Raw genomic sequence first — 27,548 nt, 5'->3', positions numbered from 1 at the left:
TTTTCTTCATATTGAGATGTAATACCAAATCTGCAGCCCACACAATGATTCTCAACTTTATTTTAATTGACCTCAGCACTTTACTTTAGGTTAACTGAATTCAGAATGAACAAAAAAAGTTCATATTTTAGGAAAAAACTCCTCAGATGTTTTAGGCTACTTATAATAAATTAAATAACTATTACAAAAATAAATAAAAAGACAAACAAGATCGCAATGCGACTATAAATCAACACAATTGGATGTTGCTTCAGAAAGTATATTTGAGCGAGTACACTGGGACAGAGTGGATTGAGTCACAGCCAATTAAATTGAGAAATTACCTTTTCAATATGAGAGTTTTTAAAAAGAGTTTATCATGAAAATTTGGGGTATCACTTGTGTAGTTGCTCTACTTCCCTAACAGTTCCCCCCATGTGAGTATGTCCCTGCAAAGGACAGCCAGTCAGTCAGATGAATGGCATGTGCAGCTCTTATTGTGCAACTCTCTCACAGAAATATGTGTCAAGCTGACTAAGGAGAGCCACCACTACACCGGAAATGCTAAACTTTTGTCAAGTCTTGCTGCAACTTTTATCAAATGATTTCCACTTTTACACATTCAGCACATGATGTTGTTCCTGTAACTTTAAAAAAAAAACATCTGACGTTTTGACTTTGAGTAAGTAGACAAGCTCAAGGGTGCTCAAAAGAATCTGAATCATCACATACAAATTATCTATTAATTGGATGTTATGGGAACTGGTATAATGGATCAATAAAAATATTTCACAAGGTAGTGGTTAATGAAACAAATACATCAATTCAATTCAAATATATCCTTTTGTATGAAAATATAAAAATAAATCATTATATTTTTTATTATACTATATGATATATGATATATGAATTTGTAATAAAGCTGCAATGATTAATTGATTAATCAATTAGTTGCTAAATATTAAATCCTCTGATTACAGCTTCTTCAAGTTGAATATTTGCTGGTTTCTTTATTCTTCTATGACAGTAAACTGAATCTTTTTTAGGTTAACTGTTGATCGGGACATTTGAGGATAACATCTTGAACGTTTTTCGTCGTTATCTGAAATGTTATGGACTAAACAACTAATTGAGGAATTAAAAGATTATTTATTTAGAAAGAAACTGGAGGAAGTGGTTTTGTGATGAGGTAACTTCATGTTTTTCCTCAGCCGTCCAATAAACAGGCCGAGGAGGAGCTAAAGCTGTTTTTCAAAGTTGACTCGCTGGTTGTTGGAAAGGCTTGTACTACTTCATGTGGTGAAAGGTTGATTCGTGGAATTTAAATTGAAACTGTGAACTTTGACATTTTTTGGTGGTTTTACGATAGTGAAGTTTGTTTCTGCTGCTCTCCTCTCAGGTAAGCTAAATGTCAATACCAGCTTTATTTAATACTCATTTATACAACTGCACGTCTATTGGACTTAATTAGCATTCCGGTGGACGTTTTTTCTCTCATTTGTGCTTTATAGGCTATTCGTGGTATTGTAATTGTTAATGAAATGTTCATTTTAATATAAAACTGGGAGATTTATTGAAGGATTGAACATTGGCTCCTTATCGTTTCTTAAAGTATCTTAACCTTGAACATACGATTAAAACACGCTGACTGACAGCTTTTTGTAGACTTGTACACTCACATTAACCACCAGCTGCTGTCTTAGCCTTACTTTTTTAAAATTCAAAGCCCAAATATGCGAATGGGAGTCCCTTCTCTTCTTCTCTCGGTGATGTAATCATTTAGGAATTAGTGCTATGCCAATTATATAATTACAACCTTGAAAATCCGGTCTGGGTGACAATTAATTAGGGTAGGAGCACTTTTACAGGTCTACATACCATTATAAAAAGAGATATTATTATTATGTATGAAATAGATTGTTTAGTGTGTTTTTAATGCGACGGTACAGTCTATATGGTAACCCCAGATTCACGAAACCATCGCGAGATTTGCAATGAAGTCGTAATTTAAACACACCACATTTCAAATTGATAATCTAAACCAAAACCACCATCTGTAACACCATAAAACAGCGAAACAAGAACATTTTGAATCAGTGAGAGATTTTGCAAATCTAGGGTTACCTTTTTTTTCTTATTTATATCGACAAAAAAGGGGAAAACGCGTTTATATGTAAAAGAAAATGTACATAAATTACCGCTAGGGGGATCTATAGAAAGATTTCTAACATAGGTTTTGGTTTTTAGGGATGATTGAATTGAATTAATGTATTGTTTGATCTCACTGCTAAATGCAATAAAGCGTCGTTTCTTACCTGTAAATTTTCATTTATGGATATGGAGTTTGGCCATTATAATGATAACAATAATAATAATAATGATAAGATTTATCAAATGGGATTTTTTCTGTGTTATTTTCCATTACATTCATCCAAAGTAACATAAAACTTTCATCAATATTTACAATAATAAAATCACAAAAGTTTTGCCAGAATATCTTCACAAATGCCAAAAATAAACGTACAATAATTTCTGGACATTCATAACAACAACTACAACTCACGTAAATGTCTCTTTTTTAAATCTATTTTTTATAAAGATATTTTTTTAGCTGGATAGACTTTATTTATGGAGAACATTTCCTTACCTTTTATTGGTGATTTAAGTAGCACATGTAGGGTTACCATGTAGACAGGACCGTGTCATGTGACGTATATGTATAAGTACCCTCCCAGCCCCCACCTTTGGGCGTACAACTCAAAATCACAGGCGGGAGAAGACTGCAGTGGGGTCGGCCTCTCCAAACTTTAGCTGTAAGGTTAGCCCTGTTTTAAGTCGAAATAGTTAATAGGTCGAGTATAAAGGTGTTGCTTTTACATTTGTTATCCGAAAGAGGAAACAAATAGAAAAGTTAAGCAACGAGAAGCCAGATCGACGTAACTCAGGAGACCGAGGAGAGAGAGAGAGAGGAAGTGAACCGACGGGTCTGTTTTTCTTTACTTTCAATCTGTGCTCTTTAAAAAAAAAAAGAGGGTAATTTAAGGTTTTTGGTTAACATTGCTCGTCAGTAAAAAGTCATTACATCAGTTTATGGTCATTTCATCTGCATATTTATTCAGTTTGCTTATGTTAAGACGGTTTCTTTTTTTCCCTCCACGACGAAACTAAAATGTGCAACCCCCAACCCACACTATGAGCTGACTGCATGACTTAAAACAGGGTTGGGAAAGTTACTTTGGAAATGTAATAGGTTACAGATTAGTAGTTAACCTGTTTAAAATGTTATAAGTAATGTAACTACTTCAATTACGTATTACTTTTTGATTACTTTTATATTTGTCTAACCAATGTTTTCAGCTGTAAGGGTAAGTGTACCCATTAAAACCTCCAACATCTAAGTCCAGGTGTTTTTCATGGATACTGATATGATTTATAAGGGAGATTAGTTCTAAAAGAGTAAGATTTATCTCTCATTTAAATCTGATATAGGCTTTACTGGTACTGTGACACAATTTAAGAGCATGTGTGCTCCAAATAAGCGTGGGGGAAAAAATCGAAAAGGCGATATTTTGCATGGCAATATTGTATCAATACACATGCGCCAAGTATCGATCTTTTATTATAGGAATTGCAAAATTGAAGGGTTTTTTCCTTTGGGGACATAATTTGCAGGTGAAAAAAGGTAATGAATTGCGATATAGTGCAGCATATCGCAATCTATTTAAAATCGCAATGATATTGTATCATAATATCATATGTGGAGCCTCTGGTGATTCCCACCCCTAGCCCACGTCATGATTTATTTACAAAATATAAAACAATATTGATTACAAAGAATTAAAAACAGCAATATATGTATTCTGTAACATGTTAAATATTAAAAAATGAGGAAAAAACCCGCCTGAGCAAAATCTTAAACGTCTGACTTCAGATGTGACTAGTTACATGTAACAACGTAATTTAAAAGCAAAATAAATGTAACAGTAATCCGTTACATTACAACATTACAAAACTAGAAAAGTTAGACTAACTAAGTGCAGTTCAGAAAAATGCCTGAAAAAACAGTTAAACTCAGAAGAATAACATGCCCTAATGAGGTGTCTCATTTCCCTTTTATGTTTATATATTATTGCTTATATTTACTGTTTCCGCTAGAAATATATAAATGCAACTTTGTACAAATTAAAAATGCTGATTCATTTACTTGTTTTATCATTAATTATATCAAAACGCCTGTAAAAGTGTAGAGTAGGCTTTTTACAGTAACGTTGCAATAAATCCGTTTAAACATACAGAAGACTCCCTAATGAGGTGTCTAATTTATTTTTTTCCCTTTATGTTTTTGTGTTATTGCAAATAATTTACTGTTGATAAAACCCCTGTTTTATCCAATAACTGCATTTATCACATCAGCTTTTTATCATCATTTCACTCATCTGTAAAAATGTAAAAGTTTTTCTATTTCCAAATTACCTCCGTCCTTGACTAACGGCAGAATTGGGTAACAGATCAACTACAAAATGTCTACAATTGTTATTTTTAACCACATTACAAGTTGACTTAACGGTTCCTGTCTTTCTTCCTTCCTTCGCAGTTTAAAGATGATCATGAAGGGGCAGAAGCGAAAACTCCCACCAGAGGACGTGGAGGTGTCAGACAGGAGCAGCCTTGCCTGGGAGAGCCAGCGCCAGTTTGTGTTCTCGGTTTCGCTGAGCAAGTATCAGCGTGGCCAGGAGCTACCTGAGCCCAGCCTGCGGCGCTCCGTTCTCATAGCCAACACACTGCGGCAGATGAGCCTGGAAGCTTGTAGGTCACCCTCAGTTGAGCTGGAGCTGTCTCTGCCACCCTGTAGTTCTTCATCTGTGCTGCAGACGAAGGAGCAGGAGAGTATTGTCCAAGCAAAACATCACTCAGCATTTATGGTTGCTAATAGCCTATCAGCTCCTCCCAACTGTCAGCTGGTTCCACCAAATTGGGCTGCAGGTATGTCTCCAGCAAGTTGCTATTCAAGTGCATCGATGTGTTTGCAGGAAGATGATGAGGATTGGGGATCGATGTCCACCGATCCTGATTTCTCTCTTTCAGCTGCCGTTTCCTCCATCCTCACCGCACTGGACTCTACCATCGACCTAAACCAGCAGGCAGCTCCACGGACACCTCTCAGGTCCTTGGAGAACCTGTCGGGGTTCTCCGAGGGAGGTGTGACGGGGATGAAACAGGGGGTCAGAGGTTATGGGGTTGGCTGGGAGCAGCAGGAGGAGTGCAGGGTGCGGGAGAGCAGCATGGAGGTTATGAGGTCCAGCTACCTAAGTGATCTCACCGTGGAGGATCTGTTCCAGGATATAGACACATCCCTGCTGGAGAGGGACATGGGAATACTCGGGCTGAGAGGCAGTGGAGGTGGATACCCGGCTGGGGATGATCTCCTACGATACCTGCCGCCTTTCTCTCCCCCTTCATCCTCCTCGCACCCCTTCTCTCTCTCTCTCAACCAGAATCTAAAGTGCCTGCCTTCATTCGCCTCATTCAGCCCATCGTCTTTCTCATCCAGCTCACCTTCTCTCTCTTCACCGCCGTCCTCTCCCTTCTCCGGTCAGAATCATATGAGAGAAGGAATTGAGCTGGAGCACCTGATGGAGATCCTGGTGGAGTCCTGATAGACTCATCATACTGTAATAAAGCCACTTCTACAGGAAGCAACTTGAACAAAAACTGAAATGCAGATTCTAATGGCAAATGGCCTTATTTTACTTTTTTATACTACTTTTTAGTTTATTATGGGCTTTAGAAAGTAGTAAGAATGCTCTAGAAATGTTTTTAAAAAAAGGATGATGTCTAAGACAGAAAGTGCTTTCATGAGGAGATGCTGAGATGCTTTTGGCAATTTTTTGTGCAACATAAAAGGTTTTTATTTCATGGCAATAATGAAGGTCATGTCACACTGAGAACTATGTGGGTGGTAAGCCTGGCAAGGCTGTGTTTTAACTGCTAAGCAGTGAGTCAGTGCATGATGATGAAGTGTTAAATATTTTACAATTGTGTCCTTCAACAGTGTTGCCTTAAAATTTGTCCGATGCATCGCAGCTTCACGTAACCTTGAGTGTGCAGCAGCTTGGAGCCAGTTAGGCCCCGACAGTTCAGCGGAGCAAAGCTCAGTGATGCTGATGTTCTGAACGTTAATGTTAATGTGAGATCTGAGAGAATATGATTTGGCTGGTGTTGAAAGGATAATGGTTGAAACACTAAAACAGTAGGTCAAATCTTCTGTGAAGAAATCCTTTAACCTCATTTATCAATGAGTTATAACAAGGACGTGATGTCAGGTGGTTTGAGATCTGGTCAGGATTTCAAAGAATAAGAAAATATGTTTTTTAATGATCAAACATGCATATTTGTTAATGGTATCAGGTTGGTTGGCCTGAAGAAAAAATCTTTAAGGACCAGTCTTGAGGTCAGTGATGAGTGAAGTGAAATATCAATTGTGTTTAAGTCTTGAAAGTTGTATTTATCTGGATAACTCTTATTTGTAACCTTGAGTTTTTCATGGTGCGATTCCCATTTTATTAACGTATCCTGTATTGGTAGTAAAGACACTTACTGCTTGAATATTGCTCAGTGGAAAGAAAGCACAGCTCTTACTGCCACTCAAACAGCTGAGTGCCAAACCATGTCCCATCTGAAGACTGAAACTGGAACTTGAATTTCTTTTTCTTTTTCTTCTCTCAAATGTTTCCCGTCAGAGAACGAATCTGAGTGCAGCTGTAGCTCAGGAAGTTCAACGTGACACGTGGGTGTTTTCTGTAAAGGCTACAGGCACAGTCATGCTCAAAAGGTGCTTTTATGTCTCTTTTAGAAGTTGCTTTTTTTTCAAAAAGCCTTTGCAGTACTTTTATTATATCCTCAGTTTGAATGTGACAGCTCAGAGCCACTGTAAGTGTCACATTAGGAATTCACAATCACCTCTGCTGTTTTTGATGAGTTCTGGTGGGAGTTCAGCATCGTGCTGCAGCCACATTGGCTGATGGTCTGGATGGTGCTCACTTCCACCTTATCAACAGTTGCTCACTTGTCTGTATGTCATTTCCTCTTTGTTCTTTGTGGGGTCCACACGTTTTGTCTGAATCATTGCACTTTTGTTAATAATATGCATTTTTAAGTGTCAGTCATGTATGTTTTACTCTGTATTTATTGTTATTATTTTATAATGGTAAAATTACAGGTATGATATAGCCAGATTGTCCCTTTTGAACCCCTTAACTGCAGTTGTTCTAAATGTACTGTTATTGTCCTGTTTTATTGTTGTTTTAAAAAGAAAAAACACATAGGAAAAGGTGTTTTTAACTGTAACCTAAGCAGCCCTTTATGTTGACCCAGCATTTAAACCAACACTGCTGAAATGTGACAGACACACTGAGAAATAGTTTGAGGAAGCACGTGATGCCTGTCTGTCGGGTGTTTGTACATTTATATCCTGTTTACGGATCAAAGTTGCTTTCTCTGCCAATGTCCTTTCTGAATAGCTAGACTGAAGTCTCAAACTATTTATAAATGGCATATTTTGTTAACAAGATGAGTAATTTAATGTTATATTTGACAATTTACTAATGGTATATTAGTATACTGCCATGGCAGTTATTTTATTTACTTTTATTCTAATTTTTATATTTTGCAATTGAGGGCAGAATGCCCAGATACTGTTTTTAGACTTTTTAAAGAGGACTGTTCAACTATACTGATGTTTTTAATAAAAAATTAAAACCAAATTGTGCTGTTTTTTGTTGTTTTTTTTTTTTTGCCTCAGTTGAGATTTGCTGCCCGAGATGAGATGGAAAGATTTAAGTAAATTAAGTTACTTCAAACTCCAGCTATGCTAGACAAAAGACACATTTCCTCTTTAAAAGGAAACTATAATAAAGAGTCACTGAAAAATTGTAAAGCATCAAAGCTGGAATGTGTTAAATTTAATTAACTTTACTGAGACACAAAATGTAACCAGGAACTAGATTTCAGCAGTGAAAAAAAGACTAACATTGAAAGATATCTTCCTAATTTGACTCATTTGGACGGCATATTAGCTTATCAGTATGAACAGGAGGAATGATTACAGTAAGAATAAAAGGTTTCAATGTTCATTTTGTTTTAAGACAGCTTTGAATAATTGTGAATTTGTCCTTTTAAGGGCTTCAATCTCAGTTAGTACATCAACCTGATTCTTAATAGACAAGGACTAGACAAATTCTTTGCTGTATGATGCGACATATAGATCCTTGTATGAAGCTTTACCTACTTGTCACATCACACAATATAAGTAAGAAACTAGTCTCACATTTGGTGCTTAATTTCTAGGCTGAAATTCATGTCAAAGCACACTTCATTTCTTCAGGAAATTGCTCACATTTTTGACTCAGCTCCCAGGTCACAGACACTTGAGGAAAACAATTGACCATTACTTTAAAGGACATTGCATATTGACAGATTCAATTTCCCTCTTGTACAAATTTAGTGTTTCAAAGAACTAGAAAACTATATAAGACAAAGATGATAAAACACAAGGACAAAACACACTAGAGTTTTTATTTTATAATTGTTCAATGTAAATACATGTTTAACTGATATCACTATATGACACACACACACACACACACAAAAGACAAATTATTTTACAGTATCAGGATATATTTGTATTTATTTTATAACATACTCATTCAACTACAACTCTGATGGTAAAAGAACTGATGTGAACATTAAAGTGCATCTCAGGTGATCATGGTCTCTTAATGGACAGAAATCCAGACAATGTAAATCACACAGACAATAAAACAGGTTGTCTATGACAAGTTTGGTTTTCCAATTAAATAAATCATGCACTCAATCACCACAATGAAATACTTTGTATTTACTATCTTTTTAATCTTTTTTTTCTTTTTCTAAGTCCCTCTATTCCAACCCTTTAATCCTGTTTATTACTATTGTGGAAGTGTTGTAACATGTTGCATTATATACACGTAAACACCAGGGGGCAGCACCATAAAGGAGGACAGCCATTGTTCTGAGGGAGTCTTTTCAAGGCTGACCCAGGGACAGGAAAGCTACTGCCTTCATACACGCAGTCTGATTAAATAAGAAAAAAAAGAAAAAAATTCAAGTTAACATCCTCCACAGTTTCAAATCCTCACCTTTATATAAGAAAGTGGAATTTTAAAAGATTCACCCTTCATTTTTACTGCAATTGTGATTATCCCAAATTTGTGAGTTTGTTACATTAAAGCGGCTATCCAAGGTTATAAATATAACTAAATGGTTTGATGGTGTTTTGGCCATGATGTGCATGTGTGAAATATAAAAAAACACCATAAATTAAAACACAACTGCAGCCAAAGTGTGAAAGTTATTTGTGAAATGGCAAGTGCATCCACAGATTGTGTTTGGCATGTTTTTAATATTATTATTATTTGGACCTGAACTAAACACCCCCAAACCTGTGACACACACAAATACACACAAAAAGCAGCATGACAAAAATACATGAAAAAAAAAAAGACATAAGTGATCTGAAACAAACAACCATGTATCAAAAGGTTTTGGTCAGAGCCCTTTCATGTGATATCCAAAGGCTGGGAAGACATCGACCACAGTTTACATCGGTGTTAAGGAGAAAAGGAGTAGCTGTGTTTTTTGGCCCAGGCAGGTTGCTGTAGTAAGGTTATCATTGTTTCCTTTTATGAGTGGTATAGTAACCACTCTGAAATAGTTTGGCAGCCCTCTCTCAAAGGCTGAATCTCAAAACTCTCATGTCAATTTCTCATTATTATAAAAGGATGTTTTATATGAGGAAACTAGCAAAGGAAAATAAAGACAAGAATTCAGATTCAGCCCACCGGTTGTGTATTTTATCACTGGTTCAAGACCAAGAGAGGGCCAGAGGTAGAGCGTCATTTCTCTCTCTCTCTCTCTCTCTCTCTCTCTCTCTTTCTGCCTCCCCCACACCTCAGCCTTTATTGATGGAGTTATACGAGGGCTGCGATCCCGGCTCCAGAGGCTTGCTGGCAGCTTTTTCCGTCAGGTAAGGGCGCGTCTGTTCTTCCTGTTGGTTCTCCACAATGGGCTCCCTGTCCTCGTCCAGGTCGGACTCCTCGCAGCGCGGCAGCTGCAGGAAGGTGGTCAGGCCGTGCAGGTCGGCCATCTTGTGGAAAGAGCGCAGCAGGAGGTACATCATCATCAGACCCAGGAACAGGTAGGCTGGAAGGAGAGAGAGCAGGGAGGCAGAGGTCATTTATTTAACAGTGATTATATTTAACATCATTTATGAGTGATGTATGAATCTATCTTTTACAAAAGAAAAAGATTACGTGAAGAGAAATTTAAAATACTACATTAATTAGAGGGCTTGGAAATAATAAAAAAGGTCACAGAGGCACATCCAAAATTCATAAAACCAGCTTTTAGAAGATTTAGAAGATGCAGGGCCCAGGGCTTTAACAACGCCTGAGTGCCTGGAAATGCTTTTTTCCCCCTTCTGTCTTTTGTACATTTGGAGAAGAATACAATCCAAAATTAACAATGTTGTCTCTCCATCTTTCCAACAATTGTTTTCTGGTGTTTCATGAACATAAACAAGTCTACAAAACTGTTCACACGGGCATAAATACTGGATTACGGACAGAAAAAGTAACTTTAGTCAAACTCTTTTTCCTAAAACGAGGACAAAAAGTGCCCTTGAGTCAAAGGTGAAAAAAACAAAACCAGCTCACCATTTGTTATTTCTGCTCGGATTCTTTTGTTTGCCTTAAAGATAAACCATGTGGGGGTTTCTTCTGTCACATGTATGGCCCTAAAGTGCAGACAGAGTTCAGGTCCTGGTCCTGGACAATAGTTTCCAGTAAACAGTGTAGGATTACAGAGGCCTTGGCTCCATAACTGTACAGCTACTGTGGGACGTGTACAGTAGCCTAAGTGATGCAGACAGGTCTACGAGGTTTTACTAATGAACCGGTTTCAGGAAGCAAAACTGAGGAGTTTTCTAGGCCATTTAATGCAACCCGCCTGTAACTGACTTAAAGATAACTCCTCATATCCGCTTTAATGAAATTACTGAATTTATCAATTTGAACCCGCCAACTTTTTTTTGTAAAACATACACTGCATTATATTATGTTTCCACCTGTGAAGCACTTGGTTAACTCTCCCTGAGTTAAAAAGGACTTTGATGGTTCAAACTCCAATTGACCATCAATATTTGCTCTTCAGTGTTACTGGAAACGCTGTGCTGTTGTGAAAAGGCCTGGAAACAGCAGATTGGTGTTTTTCTGACTTGAATTTCACGTGATCAATAATATGTTTTAACACCTGTAGGCCCTCTGAACCCATGGCATAATTTTAGATTCAGGATTACATCATATCATTACATTAAAACAGGAAAATAATAAGAAATATGTTTTTAGTTATGTGTAAATTAGACATTTGTGAAATTTTTAACATTTCTCTCAGAAGACAGCACCTTGACAGATAATGGTATTAATCAGTGTCTTGCAGCTGAGAATAGAACTCATCTTTGTTTCTACTGCTGACTGTGACGCCTTAAACAAGCACGTATTTACCACTAGAGCAGTGTTGTGTGTTATTTACAACATGTTTTATTTTTTAGGTATGATCACTTTTAGCATAAGAAACTTCAGTTGGGGGGGAAACACCTCTGCAAACAGTTATATGTCACATCATCGAGCGGTGAGAACAGTCCACCTCTCTCAGTCTGTCATTTATCCTCCTCAGAACCTAAGGCACTGTTTGGGTTAATCTGACTTGACCCGACCTACAAGGTTATTATATAATACAGCCTGGGGAAGGCAAGGAAATAACCTGCTGCTGGCTGCTTCATGTGAACTGCTTGGGACTAGGGATTAGCTGTGGACATGACACACAGTGCCTTCTATTATGCAGTGTTCATCAGGGTCCCCTCTGGCCACAAAATCCCCCTAATGGACATCAAGGGGAAGTAAGTGTATTAAAGCAGAGAGAAGCTAAAAAAAATTCCCAGAAAATGTTACGGTGACATTTTTCAAATTGATGCAAAGGTCTAAGTAATAATGTGAAATGCAGCACTCCTGAATACAGCAGACCACATTCATCTCAATATGTATGTGTGAGTGTTTGTCATATATTCACTACAGTGCTCTCTGACTGACTGACTGAGACCACAGAAAAACAAAAAGTAACAACAAAAAAACAGCCAGGCCACTTTGAGACAAAAAGGTCATTCCAACCCTGATTCAATTACAGAGGAAAAACACCCACAGAGGAACAGAAAAACAAGAGCACAGCTATGAAAGTAACCATCATCATGTGACAGCGAGGTCTCCATTTCAACAAGAACAAAGAATTACAGGCCCCCAGTGATAGGTTTTTAGGGAAGAAACACAATTATAATTACTATACAAATTAGTTGGAAATGCACCAGTGTGGTTTCCCTTTCTGTCCAGTCCACACACTCCTGATATGTTGATGTGTGGGTGGAAAGCATAACTTCTGTTGCTTGAAATGAATCAACAGTGTACCCTTACATATCCACCTTGTATGCACCAATACCATGTAATAACCTGCCCAAGTTATTTATACGGTATATTTTATTCTGTTTTTAGGAGTTTTGAACGTCTAAGAGGATTTTCTATCACATCAGACTATGAAGTTTCTGAATCTGAATCTTATTTCAAAGTTTTACAAAAGACACACTATAAAACAAATACACAGATATAACACAAATGCCAGCTCCGTCGATGCCCAACTATTCTACATTTTAGAGCAGTCACTAAGCTGACAAAAGTGCAAAGCTAATACAGATATTTCTCTGCTTTCCTGGATGCAGTTTTGCAGCGTGGATGAAATGAAGTGGATTAACAGCATGATTCACTGCGTGAGAGAGATGAGAGATGACTCAAGAGATGTTATTGCCAAAATTCTGACAACACCACTTTCTAATACAGCTAATACACCCTTAAATAGCACAGTCCTTGTTCACTAAGAAGAAACAAACAGAACTCGTTTTAATCTATGAATAAGTAGTATTCAAATGTATGAAAATGATATTACAGTCAGGCTGCATGTTGCCTCAACTCTTTCCAGGTTTTTAAAGCTTATTTAAAAAAAAAAAAAAGTTTCTATCAAAAGCCACTAATGCTAATGAAATTATTTCTTTTCTGTTTAATAAAATTCTCTGCAAAAGGTGGATTAATTTACAAAGAGCGACACAGAAGAGTGAACTTCAATTTTCACAATGCTAACAGATAAGGTCAGAGAACAGTTTCATTTAATGGAGGAACCGGCCTCTCTGACGTTGTACTCTACTACCGAGAAAAGAGAAGCAGTTAGGAGGTGCTACTTTTTGCATTGGAGGTGAGAATGAGAAATGCATGCAAAGACTGCAAAGGTCAGCTTCTTCTATCAGAGTAGAAAGACAAAAATGATAAATCACACTAGAGTATTCTCTCACGAAATATTAAAAAATACAGTTCTTCTTCTAACATAATCCTTCCATTATTCTTCCTATAACATCATAACTTTTTTCCTCATGTGACAACAACAACAACAACAAAAAAAACACATTTTCAACTTTCTCTAGCAGCGAGATGAGAAACTGTTGATAAGGTTTGCGTCTGTCCCCTCCGCAGATATTCTGGAGGCATGTCGCAGCTCTGTGTGACCCTCAGGACACCAGACTCTAAAGTCATGTCGCATTGATGACTCAGGAATATAATTAAAAGCCCTCTGCGGTCTTGGCTATGTTCAAATGAAAGCGAACGGGGGGTTCGTCATCAATGCGAAAAAATAACAATTATGTGGTACATATTCACAAATGTTTTGACCCTGTGGGTGTTAGAACTCGCTTTTAAATGAGGTTTGGATGTTTTAGACATTATGTGGGAGCATATTTGTGATAATAATGCAGATTATTATTGTTATCAGCTTTTCACAAATTATCATTTTCTCTTTATTTATATGCAAACTTTCCACTGTTTGCTAACCAATGATAATATTTGCCCTTTTGTATTTTCATGCAGAAGAGGTCATGTTACTTATTGAACCACAGATGGGGAAGTTTATTGCTTACCTTTTTTTTTTTCCAGTTACAGGTAATTTACAGTTTACTTATGGTAGCTTTGGTCTTGTAAAAATATAGTCTTGGGTTTGACACTAAAGACCTACATATGCTTGAAACTAGAGCAGAGAACATCAATTAAACAACTGACCGATGAATCGTCAAGTATTCTGATAATCGATTCATCGTTTTTAGTCATTTTTTTATACTTTCAATACTCAGATTCTAGCTTCTTTCTTTTTAAAAAATAAGTCTTCTATGACAGTAAACTGAATATGTTTAGGTAGTAGAGTGCAGGTCAGGACAAAAGACAACATTTGAAGACGTCAGCTTGAGCTTTTGGAAACAGTCATCAACATTTGTCACCATTTTATAGACCAATCAATTAAATAATACATTTATTGATTCTGAAAATGATCATTTGTTTTCGTGTAGAGCCACAACTAACCAGAACATGCTTTCAAAATTTCATCAGAAGGTAAAAGTGCTTCAGTATGGCCTCATTAAAAAAAGCGTCATGAATGCTGTTCATCACAGAGAGGGTTCGAACTGTGATAATCGACCACAGCTCACTCTTTCAGACAGTCTCTCCTCAAAAGACATTCATATTGCTGTACTTGTTTCTACATGTGAAGAGTGACAGAAATAGTTGTTGCTTTTTAAAGCCACAGACCTGAAATGTGAATGAAATCTGACCAACCAGAGAGGAAGGGGGCAGGACTGATACTTTAATGACTAAACTCCAACAAAGATCGTAAGATTAGGATAGGAGTTTAGTTTCTGACATCCTGACAGCGTACTGTAAGTTAGGCATGTGCTGAATCTTAACTGTGAAGAAGGTAACCTGACACTCAAGTGTTTTTCAACAAGACCATGATATATTTCAAGACTTTGCACTAACTCTTCTGCATTAGGGTATACATTTAAAACTAATTTGCTAGTCCTGACTGCTCCGTAAACTCAGTAAACAGGTGCTGATATTAACGTCATTGTGTTGTGTGCCAGCCCACGATGAGACAACACCTTCTTATCAAACATGCACTGCCAGTATGATCGAGCCTTAGAGGAGGAAGTGTGTGAGCCCGGCAGCGTGACTGCGTGACTGTGGAGACAAGTCACGCTTGACCTTTCAACGAGTTACACATGACCTGCAAATGTGACGAGACAAAAGACAAATAAAGCAAAGGAAATGACACCCATATGACCACAAGAAACTCTGCTACAGTTTTTGGAAATAAGTAAATAAGTGAAGTATTGTTTGATATGGTAGAGGCACAGAGGAAGGTAGTTGCCTGCGGCTGCTGCGATCATGATGTTCTCTCATGTCTGTAGTTCCCTGTTGTAGGTGGAGTCGATGTTCCTCCTTGCCTGGGTCCCATCGACTCAGCAACAGGGTTGTAACTGGTCTACCAAACATCAGTTCGGCAGGTGATGGTAGTTTACTGTCTATGGGGGTCGCTCTGACCTGCGGTAAAGCTACCTGTATATCACCACCTGTTTTCAGAGTTTTCCTCACAATTGCTTTAATGTGTCTCACATGCCTCTCAATTAATCTGTTGCTTTTTGGGTAATGGGGTGAGCTTGTGACATGTTTGATTCCCCAGTTTGACATCTTTTGTGTGACTGCATGGCTAGACACAGGCATGGGCATTTCATCCAAAACTGGACATTGGGAATATCTGTCCACAGTCAGTAAGAACTGACGTCCATTAATCTCAAACAGATCGGAAACTAGAGACTGCCAGGGTTGTGATGGTATGTTGTGTGGGATGAGAGGTTCTTTTTGGGTTTGCATCCTGGTGCTCCACACACACTGCATGATCTACACACTCTCTCAATGTCATTGTTCATGTGTGTCCAATAGACACTTTCTTTTGCAAGGCGACGTGTTTTCTCTATGCCCTGATGGCCTGCGTGTAGGTGTTTTAGTATGTCATCAGTCATGGAGTCTGTTTATCAGAAGAGAAGTTTATTATTGCGACAGTGTGCAACTCTGGAACTTGATCTCCACATCTACTCCGTCGATGCGCTCATCTAACTCGCTGTTGCCATGGTTTTCAGGGTTTGGTAACCAACTGAGAGTATCTGCCAGGACCATTTCGGTTCCCGGCCTGTACATGACTTCGTAGTTGTAGCCTTGTGTCTTTATCAGCATGCCCCGGAGCCGTGGTGGTGCAGCATGCAGTGGTTTTGCACATATAGTGACAAGTGGTTTGTCCCATATAGGTAGGTGTGGTATCGTTGCATACCATACACAATGGCAAGCATTTTTCGCTCTATGTTGCTGTATCTGGATTGACAGTCAGTTAGTGTTTTTGAGCCAAAAGCAATGGGTCTGTTGTTCTGCACCAAGGCTATGCCCAGTCCTTTCTGTGATGCGTCTACCTCAAGGGTTAAGGGTGTGTTTGGGTCATAGTATTTCAGACAGTAATTTTCTGTAATTGTTGACTTCAGGTCCTCCAAACACTTTTGATGATCAGTTTCCCATATCCATGGTACATCACTTTTTAGCAACCCCCTCAATGTGTGTGCCTTATCTGCGAACTTTGGTAGGGTGGTAGGTAGGTTATCATTCCCATGAATCTGTGCAGATCGTCTTTGTTTTGGGGTGTTGGCATTTTTTGTATGTCCCTGATCTTAGCTGGATCTGGTCTGATGCCTTCGTCTGTATACAGATTGCCAAAGAACGAAATGCTTTTCTGTTTTATTGCGCATTTGTCGCTGTTGAAAGCGAAATGAAACGATACCTGCTTCAGCTGCTCATTCCATCAGGTTGATCAGGTTTCTGTCGTGCTCTTCCTCACTTTCCCACCACTTGCATTTAGCCTTTTGAGTCCTTCATCTCCAATGCCACGACATATTTTCCTTGCTTGTTTAGCTGCATCTGTTATTTCTTCATCTTCTAAGTAAAGAGACATTTTTTGTTTAAACAGTGAAATAGTCTCACTCAGGTCCGAGTCGGACCAGTTCATAGGTCCCTCTTCACACAGTGCCGGCTGCCGTCGGTTAGCTTAGCCACTGTTAGCACTGCTCCGGCTTGCACCTACTTGACTGATGACAGTAATTATCCTCGGACAATCTTATTAATCTATTGTCGCTTCTCATAGGCTTTCCATTACTGCTGCCGCCATGAAGTATTGTTTGATATGGTAAAGGCACATTGAGGACACGTTATACAGGAGTTGAACATGTTTACTGGCGTCTCAGTGGGGAACATACAGCATGATACACTGTTATATATATAGATATAGGTCATGGTTGCGCGCTGCGCTTTACATATTTCCTACACATATTATTGCATATTACTACAGTAAGTACATACAATACACCACAATACTAGATAGAGCTCAGCTAGTATGAAGATACTTAAGCACTAATATTAGTCTCCTGCCTGTTTCAATGTAATTCAGTGTGTAAGATTTACTATTTGCTTTAATAAGGCAAATATGACCTTTATGATTTGGTTTCATGGTTTCAGTTTCATGTCACTTAAGAGATAAGAGATGTAGATTGGGGCACTAGATTTGATTGTGATTGGATGCATTTGTCATGTACGTGGGAAATAAATGACAGCTGTACTCACCCATGACGGAGACCTGGTACAGCGACCTGTACTTCTGCCCAGGCTGTGTACCCGGCACAAAGTCCCCCAGTCCAATGGTGCACAGCGAGATGAAACAGAAGTACATGCCATCCAAGAACGACCAAGACACTTCCACTGTGCTAAAAACAGCTGCCGGCGCCACAAAGAAGCACAGCACCACCAGAACCAGCAGCAACAGGAAGTGTAAGGCGGTGGCCGGTCGAGGCTCCATGCCCGAACGCTGCAGGACGCCGACGGGAGCAAAGACCAGAGGGAACATGAGCCTCTGGACGCAGGCGGTCAGTACCAGCATGGTGAAAGGGACTCCTATTAGGGAGTAGACGATGGAGAAAGTTTTGCCCGTATCAGACAGAGGAGTGGTGTGACCATAACCTGGAAATACAAGATAGACATGATGGAGAAGGAGGGGGGGAGACAATGGAGAAAGATGGGGAGGGGGGGCAAAACTCAGTGGTCAAAAAAGTCAATTGAAGTTCCACTATAAATCTATTGTGAGCATGCTAAAGGGACACCACTTCTGGAGGCCTTATCAATTTTTTTTTCAATGTCATTTTTTAATGCTGTGAGCACCACAAATAAAACTTCCTCATTGTGTAAGGATGGGGCAGAAATCTGAGTGTCAGATATCACACAATCTGGGAAAATGAAGCCAAAACTATCCTTACAGCCGAGTACCACAAGAGGTAAATAAGAAAATATGTATTTTTTTAATGTTATTTGGGTGAACCAGCCCTTTAAAAAGGTGCTACTGCATGTATGCAAAGTAACAGTTGAAGACAACTTAGATAAGTGTGTCTAGATTTTTATCAACCCAGAGCTTCTCTCATCTGAATCACAAAATCACAATGACTGCACAATATCTTCAAAACATTTACACATTATATATTTAGTTTAGTCACATTAAAGCCTAAAGCAACTCTCGGATGCGTGAGCTGAACTTCCAGCTACAGCATGAAGTTGAACTGCAGCCAAGTCAGTTCAAATACAAAGAAACGCAGCAGCTGTGGGTAATATCAGGAAGTTAAAGCTGGGAGGAAGACAATAAAACCTGGACTCACAGCTCAAACTACTGACTGAGTATCTGTCAAAACCTGCCAACAATCAGGCAGAACTGAGACTGCTACAACTAAAATGTGTTTCCATCTCGCCCAGATCTCAATTCACTCTCCACTCACATAAAAGAAAAGTAGTTTGTGGTACCAACACAGTATGAAAAACACAATAGACAATATACCTGAGGAGTAAATAAACATTACCAACACATTACTGCCACATAGATGTGGTGATAAGACCAGGCAGGGAGGCACAGCTCTGCAGAGCAGTTTGCAGAAGTAGATGATATAATGTCATCTGATGTGCAAATGACCTGCTTCCAGTAGGATTAAAGAAGTCCCTGTTTATTTTATTTGTGAGTTTAAAGTGTAGCTGCACCCCTAGGTTTTTTTTTTTTTTTTTTAAGTATACAGATGTTTTTTTTGTTCCAGACTATTTGATGGAGTATTTACTTTTCAGTGATAGTTAAGTAAATGTCTTTGGGTTATTGACTGTCTTTTGGGACAAGTTGATCTTTAGGTAACAGTGTTCAACATTTATTTGAAATTTCACATTCATTTTACAGACTAAATTTTTCTCATCTATTTAAAAAATGTGCCAGATTAACTGATGATAAAAAAAATAATGCTCTCCATGAATGTGTATGCATTATAACCATGTAAAACATATTTTGAAAGTGTTTGAATCTCAATGTATCCTGTGCTGGATATACTTTATATTAAGAAAAGAAACATTACTCATTTTTAGACTAAATTAGTGTGACTTATCAATTTCTGAGCAGCAAAGCAAAGGATTTAGGACCTAACACCATTACTTCCTCCATAAAAATTTAAGCACTGGTTATCATTAACTACATTTGGATGATGTGTTTAAATGGCGCTGCCTGGTTATTCTAGCCTGAGAAGAGAAGATAAGTACTTCATGAGATCAGTACAGAGCTTTCTTTGTCAAAGTCAGCCTACAGGTTATTATCTATCATTACAGGAGCACAGGCAAACACCAACACTATTAGTTTACTCTGAATTCACATGACTGCTGCGTAACAATTAAAGTGTTTGACTACAAGAAGACAAGATGGTTTCAAAGCCTCGATTGTGCTTCTCTCACCAGATGTGAGTCTGGTGAGACAGCACCCGACTTTATTTTGTGGTGGCTTGAGGCAATGAGATCAACTTAAAAAAACCATACAGACAGAGCTGAAATATGTCTCAGCCTTCATATCTGTCCCGACTTGACGTGGCTTTGACTGCAGAGAGAATGGGATGGTGATGCCTTCCAACAGCAGAGCGTTTATGACAGTTTAAACAGCTTCTTCCAGGGGTTTAACAGACTGCAGGGTTCGGTATGAGCGCTCAAGTCAAAGCACCAGTTCAGCTGAATAATGGCGAAACTCGATGCACAATGACGTTACTGTGAAGTCTATCCAACACAAGTTTATCCAGAGGAACACCACACAATGATACTCTGTGCTGACGCTGGTTTGATGTTTGCTTTTAAATCAATTTCCCAGTTTGTTTCACTAATTTCTAAAGAAAGATGGGTTATGTTTATGGTTGTGAGAGGCTACAAACATGCCATCATTCACTAGCTACAGTTACTTTTAATTCTCACTAATTAACAGCTTATATATTCAAGCCAAAATGTACATTTTGTTGTCTGCTGATTGCAAATATACACATTTAAACACCATTTAAGCCTTACTGAAACTTACTGAGTAAGATTTCTATCTTGAGACTAATTAAGAGACATGTGATCTATTTGGATACAGATTAGACACACAAAGTCAATGTGTTTTCTTTGTTCAGTGATTAAAAGATGTTTCTGGACAGGCGCCATGATGTGATTTTCTGCTAATCTCTTCACCCCTGCAGAGAGAATATCCCTAATATGTCTTTAAAAATGACCCACAGAACGAATCAGGCAGGCCGGCTTTTTAACAGTATCCCTGTGCAGGTCTTGACCACTTCTAAAAACTATGAAACAGGTCTCCATTTTGTTTTTATATCATGCAAGTGCACCACAATGGAGAAAAGGAAAAAGAAGACAGCCAGCTAGAAAACATGGATGTGACCGGTGCAAAAATTGGCATATCAAATGTTTCATGAGGAAGGAAATGCATTAAACATGTTTCTCAGTCCTCTGTACAAGAAGACACAGAGAAACAAATGTGCAAGGTAAGTATTCATACAGTTTAGCATGCAGCACACTTTTGGGGGCTGATTGCTGCTGCTCTCAGAGGTGGGGAGTTAGGAAGTAGTTCATGGTAAAGAGAAGCACAAAGAAATGAGAGGCGCTGTGTAACATTTCACATCCAGTAAGTGTGAAAAACTAATTCAAAGTAAGCCGATATGTCGAATTTAAACTTTAAACACCTGCAGAAACCAATTACCCATTAACATTCCTCATTAAATCCAAGCCAATATCACCAGTCACAAACCAGTGGAGCTCATCAGTTTACAGCTGCTGTTCTGTTTCAATGTGGAATGACAAGGAAGTATTTATAACCGTACAGCAGCGAAGCTCCTCGATAAAATAAACTGGGACCAATTCTGAATTTCAAGCAGTACATCAATACCTCAGCTGTACAGGTACGAATAGCTCAATGATCATACTGACTGATACATTACAGACAAGACCAGCTGCTCCTAAAAAGACAGAATTCTGGGATGCATAAAATGATAATCTGGGTCTTATAGCATCATTTTGGACACTGTAATCACTGTAACATCTGCTCTTATTGTCACATTTGAGTTCCCAGGAGTCATCGCTGATATCACTTACATCTGGGGTAACATCACTAGTCCAAAAAGAGAGGAACATGAGCAGTCACTTTGTAAATAAACCCACAGTTTAACAGAACAAAGACAAACATTACAGTTACTTCCTTATCTGTTCATCGTTCATCAATTAGATTTTCCAGATAAACTTTATGGTTCCACCCTGACATACCATATTTACTGTAGTAGTGCACACACAAGATATTCTGAGCAATGAAGGATTAACACCAACATTTTGTGTGCTTATATCTGGATTCACCTTTATTTACAACCTGAGAACTCAGAACCTGAGAACAAATCTTATTTGTCTCCTGTTTGTCTGGAGTGTGATACATCAATTCCACATATCAAAATATTCAAACAAGAGTCACGTAAGGGAGCAAATGCAGCACTGTGAAAGAAATTCTCGCTTTACGTTGGGCAAACACACTTTTCCTAAGCACAAAGGTCACTTCTGTTCGCTTCATGCATGGATTTGCATTTTCTCGGTTCCCATGCGAGTGTCTGTTTGGCAGCGGTGCACCTGTGAATGCGACTGTGTGTGTTTCTGTGGTAGTTTTGCATCGATAGAACGGAGAGCTCAAGATAAAAGCCTCCAGGGATGTAATTCCACAAACTAGGATCAGTGAAAACTCTGAGCTTGTTATACCTGAGATGAGGGGAAAATCTGGGTTTTCAGTTTCAGAAAGACAACCTTAAACTCTGGGTTAGTTACCATGGTAGCTGACTCTTGTTTTCTCCAACAAACCTTGAGTTTCTCTCTGTCTCCTCTTACAGAGCCAGACACACTGTAACATTTCATCATTTATTCAGTCCGTATCAAAGCGCGTATCGAAGCAGGTTTATCAGCGGATGTTTACTAACTGTCAGAGTCTGAATCCTTTCTGGATTAGTTTGTTACTCAAGCAGAATCTTAACCAACATTACTGCTTTTATGTGCTATCAGTCGTTTCTTTTGAACAACGTTTTTTGGTCTCACATTCAAATGTTACACAGCATGAATTCACCCTCAGCTCAGAATAAGAATTGTTTATTTATAACACTCTGACTCTTTGCACATAACACAGCTGTCAGCTCCGGCACTCAAATGTCCATTGCACATAAGGTGTAATCTCAGTTTTAAATTATTTTTAAATCAATATGAAGCTTTAGACGCGTAGGATCAATGAAAAATTATCTGACTGGTCGCTGATGGAACATAATTCCTGAAAAATTGGAGATTATATGTTAACAGAGTGAGCAGCATCATTGCAGCATCACCCTGTTGTTTCTCCAACATACAGACATATGTCTATCATTTTAAAATCTTCTGTATTTTACCTTCAACGCCTTTTCAAATGCAAATGACCAAACACATTATTGCTGGATCAGACTGAGAGCTTACAATCATGTCTCTAAGTCTTTGATCTATCTTTTAAAAAATATCTTTAACTATATTTTTCATCTTCAGTTGCTGCCTCTTTTTTTTGTCCCCCGTCAGATTAAAGCTGAACAAATATATTTAAACTGTAATATAGGCTGCAGTGTGATTCAAAGTCAGATTCCACTTCATCATCTATTGAGGAAATGTAAGTCGTGTGAATACACTGAATAAACCTGTATTGTGTTAGCTTATTGACACTTTTCTCCCCTGACTCAGGCTCTTTTTATTTTTTTTAAAGATAAATGTGCTCTGTCCACATTAATATCTGTATGTCCACTGAATAAAAATGGAGACTGTCTTTTATTTACCTGTTGCCATGGTGACTCTTGGTAATTGGGGCTCCATTGATGATGGCTTTTTTCATTTGCCATGCATGCGCATGACTACGGAGCCCCTGAGGGGACATGAGGCAAAAGAAAAAAAACAAGGTGAAAAAAAAAAAAAAAAAAGAGGCCAGTTATCTCGGGATCCTGAGATAACTAAGTCGGGATCCCGAGATAACAAAAAGTTATCTCGGGATCCCGACTTACCTATGTCCGGATCCCGAGATAACTTTTCGAGGTCAATGTACTTCCGGATCAGTTCAGCAGCCATCGGGATAACTTAGCTTCAAGAGGCAACGTGGAACCATGGAGGAGGATTTGGCCTTCTGTCAAACACTGATTTAATATCTTTATATTTGAGTTTAATTTGAAAAAGTTGTTGTTCTTGTCTTCCATGATACCAAACTGACCCGGAAGAACATTGACGTCACTACGGAGCACCTGAGGGGACACGGAGAGCAGGGGAAAAAAATCTGTACTTATCTTGGGATCCTGAGTTAGCTAAGTCGGGATCCCGAGATAAGTACAGATTTTTTTTCTTGACCTCCATGTCCCCTCGGGGGCTCCGTACATGACTGAACTGACTGATCATCTTTTCTGGAACTGAAAACTCAGAGCTTCCCTTTTCATATTTATTCAACTTAGAGTTCACAATTTGTTGAAAGTGCTTTCTTGAATAGACCTCAGGAGCTTCTCTGTTTGCTACAACATATCTGCTGAATCCTGGTGGCTTTGATACTGGCAGTACCCAACACTTCCTAAATTCCTGTCAAATCTGTTTAAAATCTTTTGGGGTCAGTCCATGTCTAGTCACAAACTTCATGTACAAATACAAGACATGTCTTTCCAGTTTCTCAATGCTGATGCTGACCATTAAAATGACACAGAATTTAAGTCTGATACAACATCCAGTACACATGTTTGTTTGTTTTTTCTCTCTTCCTTCTTAACTTAAAAGTAATTTGCTTCATGTTTTAGATTTTCAATGTTATTTCCTTCTAGTTGTGGATGCATGGACACAATTTCTGTAATCATAACTTAGTGATCATAGTAAGCTCAAAGCTGAACTCTTTTTAAGTGAATTCTGATGACATTTTACCAAGTACTTGGCTTGTCTTATACATATTTTTCCCCAGAAAGTTTTTAATATTGGGCAAAACTGACTAAATGAAGTAAAAGATGTTTTTGATGTTGCCAATCACAAGAACAAGGTTGATTTTATAGCTGAAATTACTGTAACTTAATTTAGAATAACAAAATGAGAGGAGAAATTAAAAATATCCGGTCTCTTTTCCTTCCTGACAGACAGTTACAGTTAACAGTTCGAGCACGCTGCACTGATAGGCTGGCCCTGCCTCGCTCTATGTTTTACCTCAACATCCTGTTTAAACAGGAAGCACATCAAAGGTTGCTGAAAATAGACATTTCATTTTGACATTTAAGATGAAAAAAGTAGACATATTTGCACTTATGTTTATGATAACATCAACTGAATAACTACACCAGCTGACACATTCTGCATACATAACGTGAATCCACCCCACTGTGAACTGCTCTGTGGCTTACTGTACATACTGTTGTTACACTGGGATGCAAGATGTTGCTTTAAGATAGTGTGTATGCCCAGAAAATTTTCTCAGCATGTTTTTTTCCACAATTAAAAAGGAACAATTTGTACAACAACATGAGTAAAACAATGAACTTTAAATGTTTACTCTTGTGGTCACATTAATAATCACATTTTGCCAAAATAGACACATGATTCTTTGTAAAAACAAGCTCTACGTCTTATGAATATGCCACTGACCCTGAGCTGCGTTTGAACAAAACATGCTTTTAGTGACACAGCGATCACCTCGAGTGAACATTATTAATATCTGTAAGGTCCTGCAACAGTACTGGAAAGTACATCAACTCGTTTTGAGGCACTTGTACTTTCCATGTGATGCTACTTTCTACATTTCAGTAGACATTTAACACATTGTTAAAGGTGAAACCAGTGGTTTCCAACCTTTTCAACCTTTCTCACATGGTTTAATTTCAATAAATGTTCAAATGATCCAATATTTCAGCAAAAATTAAAGATTAAAGAAAAAGACAAAAAAACTGAAAACTGATTTGTGTATTAGAACCTTGTTTTTTCTTCTTTCCTCTCCCATTAATCATCTCACCTCCCCTCAAATTTATCTGCTGACTCTTTGGAGGGGCCTTTCACTTAAGTAGGACTTTTCATGCAGGTCTGTTACCTGTAACATGAGTATTTTTACATTGCTGTGTTGATACTTTTACTTAACTTTTACTCAGATCCTTTGAGTACTAACCACTGGAAATTAAATAGAATATTCATGACAGCAGATCACATGGTATGTACTGTAAACCTTACAAAATAAATAAACATTACAACTCAAAAGGTAGAGGCAGTCTTTCCTCTACTGGACAGTCAAGTTTTACAGGCTTTGTTGTGACTTGTGTGACTTTTTAACTACCCAGCTGGTCCTTCCTAAACCTCTCTGATGTATGACAACCCTGCTTTCCCCCAGACAGCATCCTTTCCTTCCTGTAACGTCCAGGTCAGGTTTCTACATACAATGAGTGTTCAAACCAAGTCTCATAACAGATAACTGACTCAGCCACTGCAGTATTGTGGTAACTGTCAGTAAACTTATGATAATCACCTTCCCCCTGCTCTCATTAACAATTGTGTCTCACGATTCCATAATAAGAAGCTCATGAAGCCACTGGACATCTCCTCTGATTAACAGTCTTTCATATGGGACTGAAATATAGGGGATGTTTCATGACAGCAGACATAAAATGATCTGGTAATTTCTCAGTATCCTCGCCAAGGATAGCGTTTTGACCTTAAATGACTCAAGTTTAAAGTTTCAGGTGCAACCATGACACGTGGCAAAAACAACACCACTGTATCATCACTGGAGACTGTGGAGAAGTTTTATATCCTGAAGCTTGAATATCTCATGGTGAATGTTTAAAATGATGTGACATCTGCCTGGGACTCTAAGTTTTCTTGGTTTAAAAAAACAACAACCCAGCGCTGCTTCCTGCGTAAAAATCGCACCACGCGTCAACTTTCACTAAACCCTCTTTGTGTAGTTTTGTTTGCACTCACCAACAGTAGTGACCAGAGTGTTTGCGAAGAACATGGAGGATGCCAAGTCCCAGTTTGAAGACACGGAGGAGTTTTTGAGGACGGACACGCCGTACTTGTTGGCCGTCAGTACCTTGACCAGAAAGCGTTCGAGGGACGCGGGGTTGACGCAGCTCTGGTTCAGAAACTCCTGCTTCAGAGCTTCCATTTCATTTCGTAGCTTGTCCTCCACCGGCCGCTCGATGCTGGAGAAAACCAAGGCTCCGAACAGCAGGTAGATGATATAAAATAGTATGAAGCCTGTAAGCAACAGCCACGACTTGCTGGCAGAATGCATGACTGCTTTTACACCTGGATAAACATCAGTGGAGCGGCTACCCAGAGAGTCCCCTCTGCTTGAGTTAACTTTCTTTTCCTCTATGTGGGAACTTTTTTGGGGGCTGTCCTAATTGAACGTGAACCCCTCCTTGTCACCGCATCCTCCTCCCACAGTGGCAATAAGAGGGTGTGTTCAGCTCAGAGTCCTAGAAGTGCATCCTGGATCCTGGAGAAATGAATGCATACTGTAATACTCCACTTACGCCTCATTACTGCACTTTGGACTTTAACACCGATACTTTTTGGGTCTGTCTTTGGCTCTAACATACGTTTAAGCAAGCTTTGAACATAGAAAATCCTGTTTTCTGTCTGATAAAACTGTTTATATGACACTTTCAGAGTCATTTAAGACTTTAAAAACTAATTTGCTGCTGCACAATTAAGACTCATTGTGTTCCCAAATTGTTAGGGGGAGTCTTTTAAGACCCATTAAGAAAAAAACCAAACCAAACAACAACAACAACAACAAGTTGTATTTTCAAGTTAATTTATTTATATTTAGCTTATATTTCACAATTCTGGATTTCCATTGAGCTATAAAATGCGTTATTGTGTTATGTTTGAGTAGTTCTGGGTCACTTAAAAAAAAAAGAAAAACACCCACATTTTCTGATTCCAGCCTCATAAATGTGAATATTTCCTGGTTTCTTTAGTCCTCCATGACAATAAACTGCTTATATTTGTGTTGTGGACAAAACATTTGGGGTTGCATCATTTTCAGATTTTTTTTAATAGACTAAACAACTAAATGATTCACCGAGAAAACAATTTGCAGATGAATTGATAATGAAAGTAAGAGTTGCAGCTCTAGAA

General features: G+C 38.4%; 2 protein-coding genes across 6 annotated transcripts; one reads left to right on the top strand and one right to left on the bottom strand.

The window, feature by feature from the left end:
• Positions 1-1,309: 1,309 nt before the first annotated feature.
• On the top strand, positions 1,310-7,960 carry sertad3 (SERTA domain containing 3). 3 transcript variants are annotated; one of them, XM_062419313.1, is made up of 3 exons: positions 1,310-1,378; positions 4,574-4,962; positions 5,065-7,960. In XM_062419313.1, exons 2-3 carry the CDS (start codon positions 4,581-4,583, stop codon positions 5,634-5,636), a joined length of 954 nt encoding a protein of 317 aa, XP_062275297.1. In that variant the 5' UTR covers positions 1,310-1,378; positions 4,574-4,580; the 3' UTR covers positions 5,637-7,960. The 3 variants fall into 3 exon arrangements, with proteins under 3 accessions (XP_062275297.1, XP_062275294.1, XP_062275295.1); XM_062419310.1 differs by having other exon boundaries at positions 4,574-7,960; XM_062419311.1 differs by lacking the exon at positions 1,310-1,378 and adding an exon at positions 2,864-2,963 and having other exon boundaries at positions 4,574-7,960.
• A 574-nt stretch (positions 7,961-8,534) lies between these two features.
• Positions 8,535-26,761, bottom strand: kcnk6 (potassium channel, subfamily K, member 6). 3 transcript variants are annotated; one of them, XR_009925156.1, is made up of 4 exons: positions 26,379-26,761; positions 17,652-18,044; positions 9,858-10,218; positions 8,535-9,090 (listed from the first exon to the last, which is right to left on the bottom strand). XR_009925156.1 is itself a non-coding variant. In XM_062418671.1 (3 exons), exons 1-3 carry the CDS (start codon positions 26,692-26,694, stop codon positions 9,968-9,970), a joined length of 960 nt encoding a protein of 319 aa, XP_062274655.1. In that variant the 5' UTR covers positions 26,695-26,761; the 3' UTR covers positions 8,535-9,967. The 3 variants fall into 3 exon arrangements, 2 of the variants coding, with proteins under 2 accessions (XP_062274655.1, XP_062274656.1); XM_062418671.1 differs by having other exon boundaries at positions 8,535-10,218; XM_062418672.1 differs by having other exon boundaries at positions 8,535-10,218; positions 17,652-17,978.
• Positions 26,762-27,548: the final 787 nt, after the last annotated feature.

The sequence above is a fragment of the Scomber scombrus genome, chromosome 5, assembly GCF_963691925.1.
Source record: "Scomber scombrus chromosome 5, fScoSco1.1, whole genome shotgun sequence".
NCBI lineage: Eukaryota > Metazoa > Chordata > Actinopteri > Scombriformes > Scombridae > Scomber > Scomber scombrus.
This window is presented reverse-complemented; position numbering and strand designations above follow the sequence as displayed.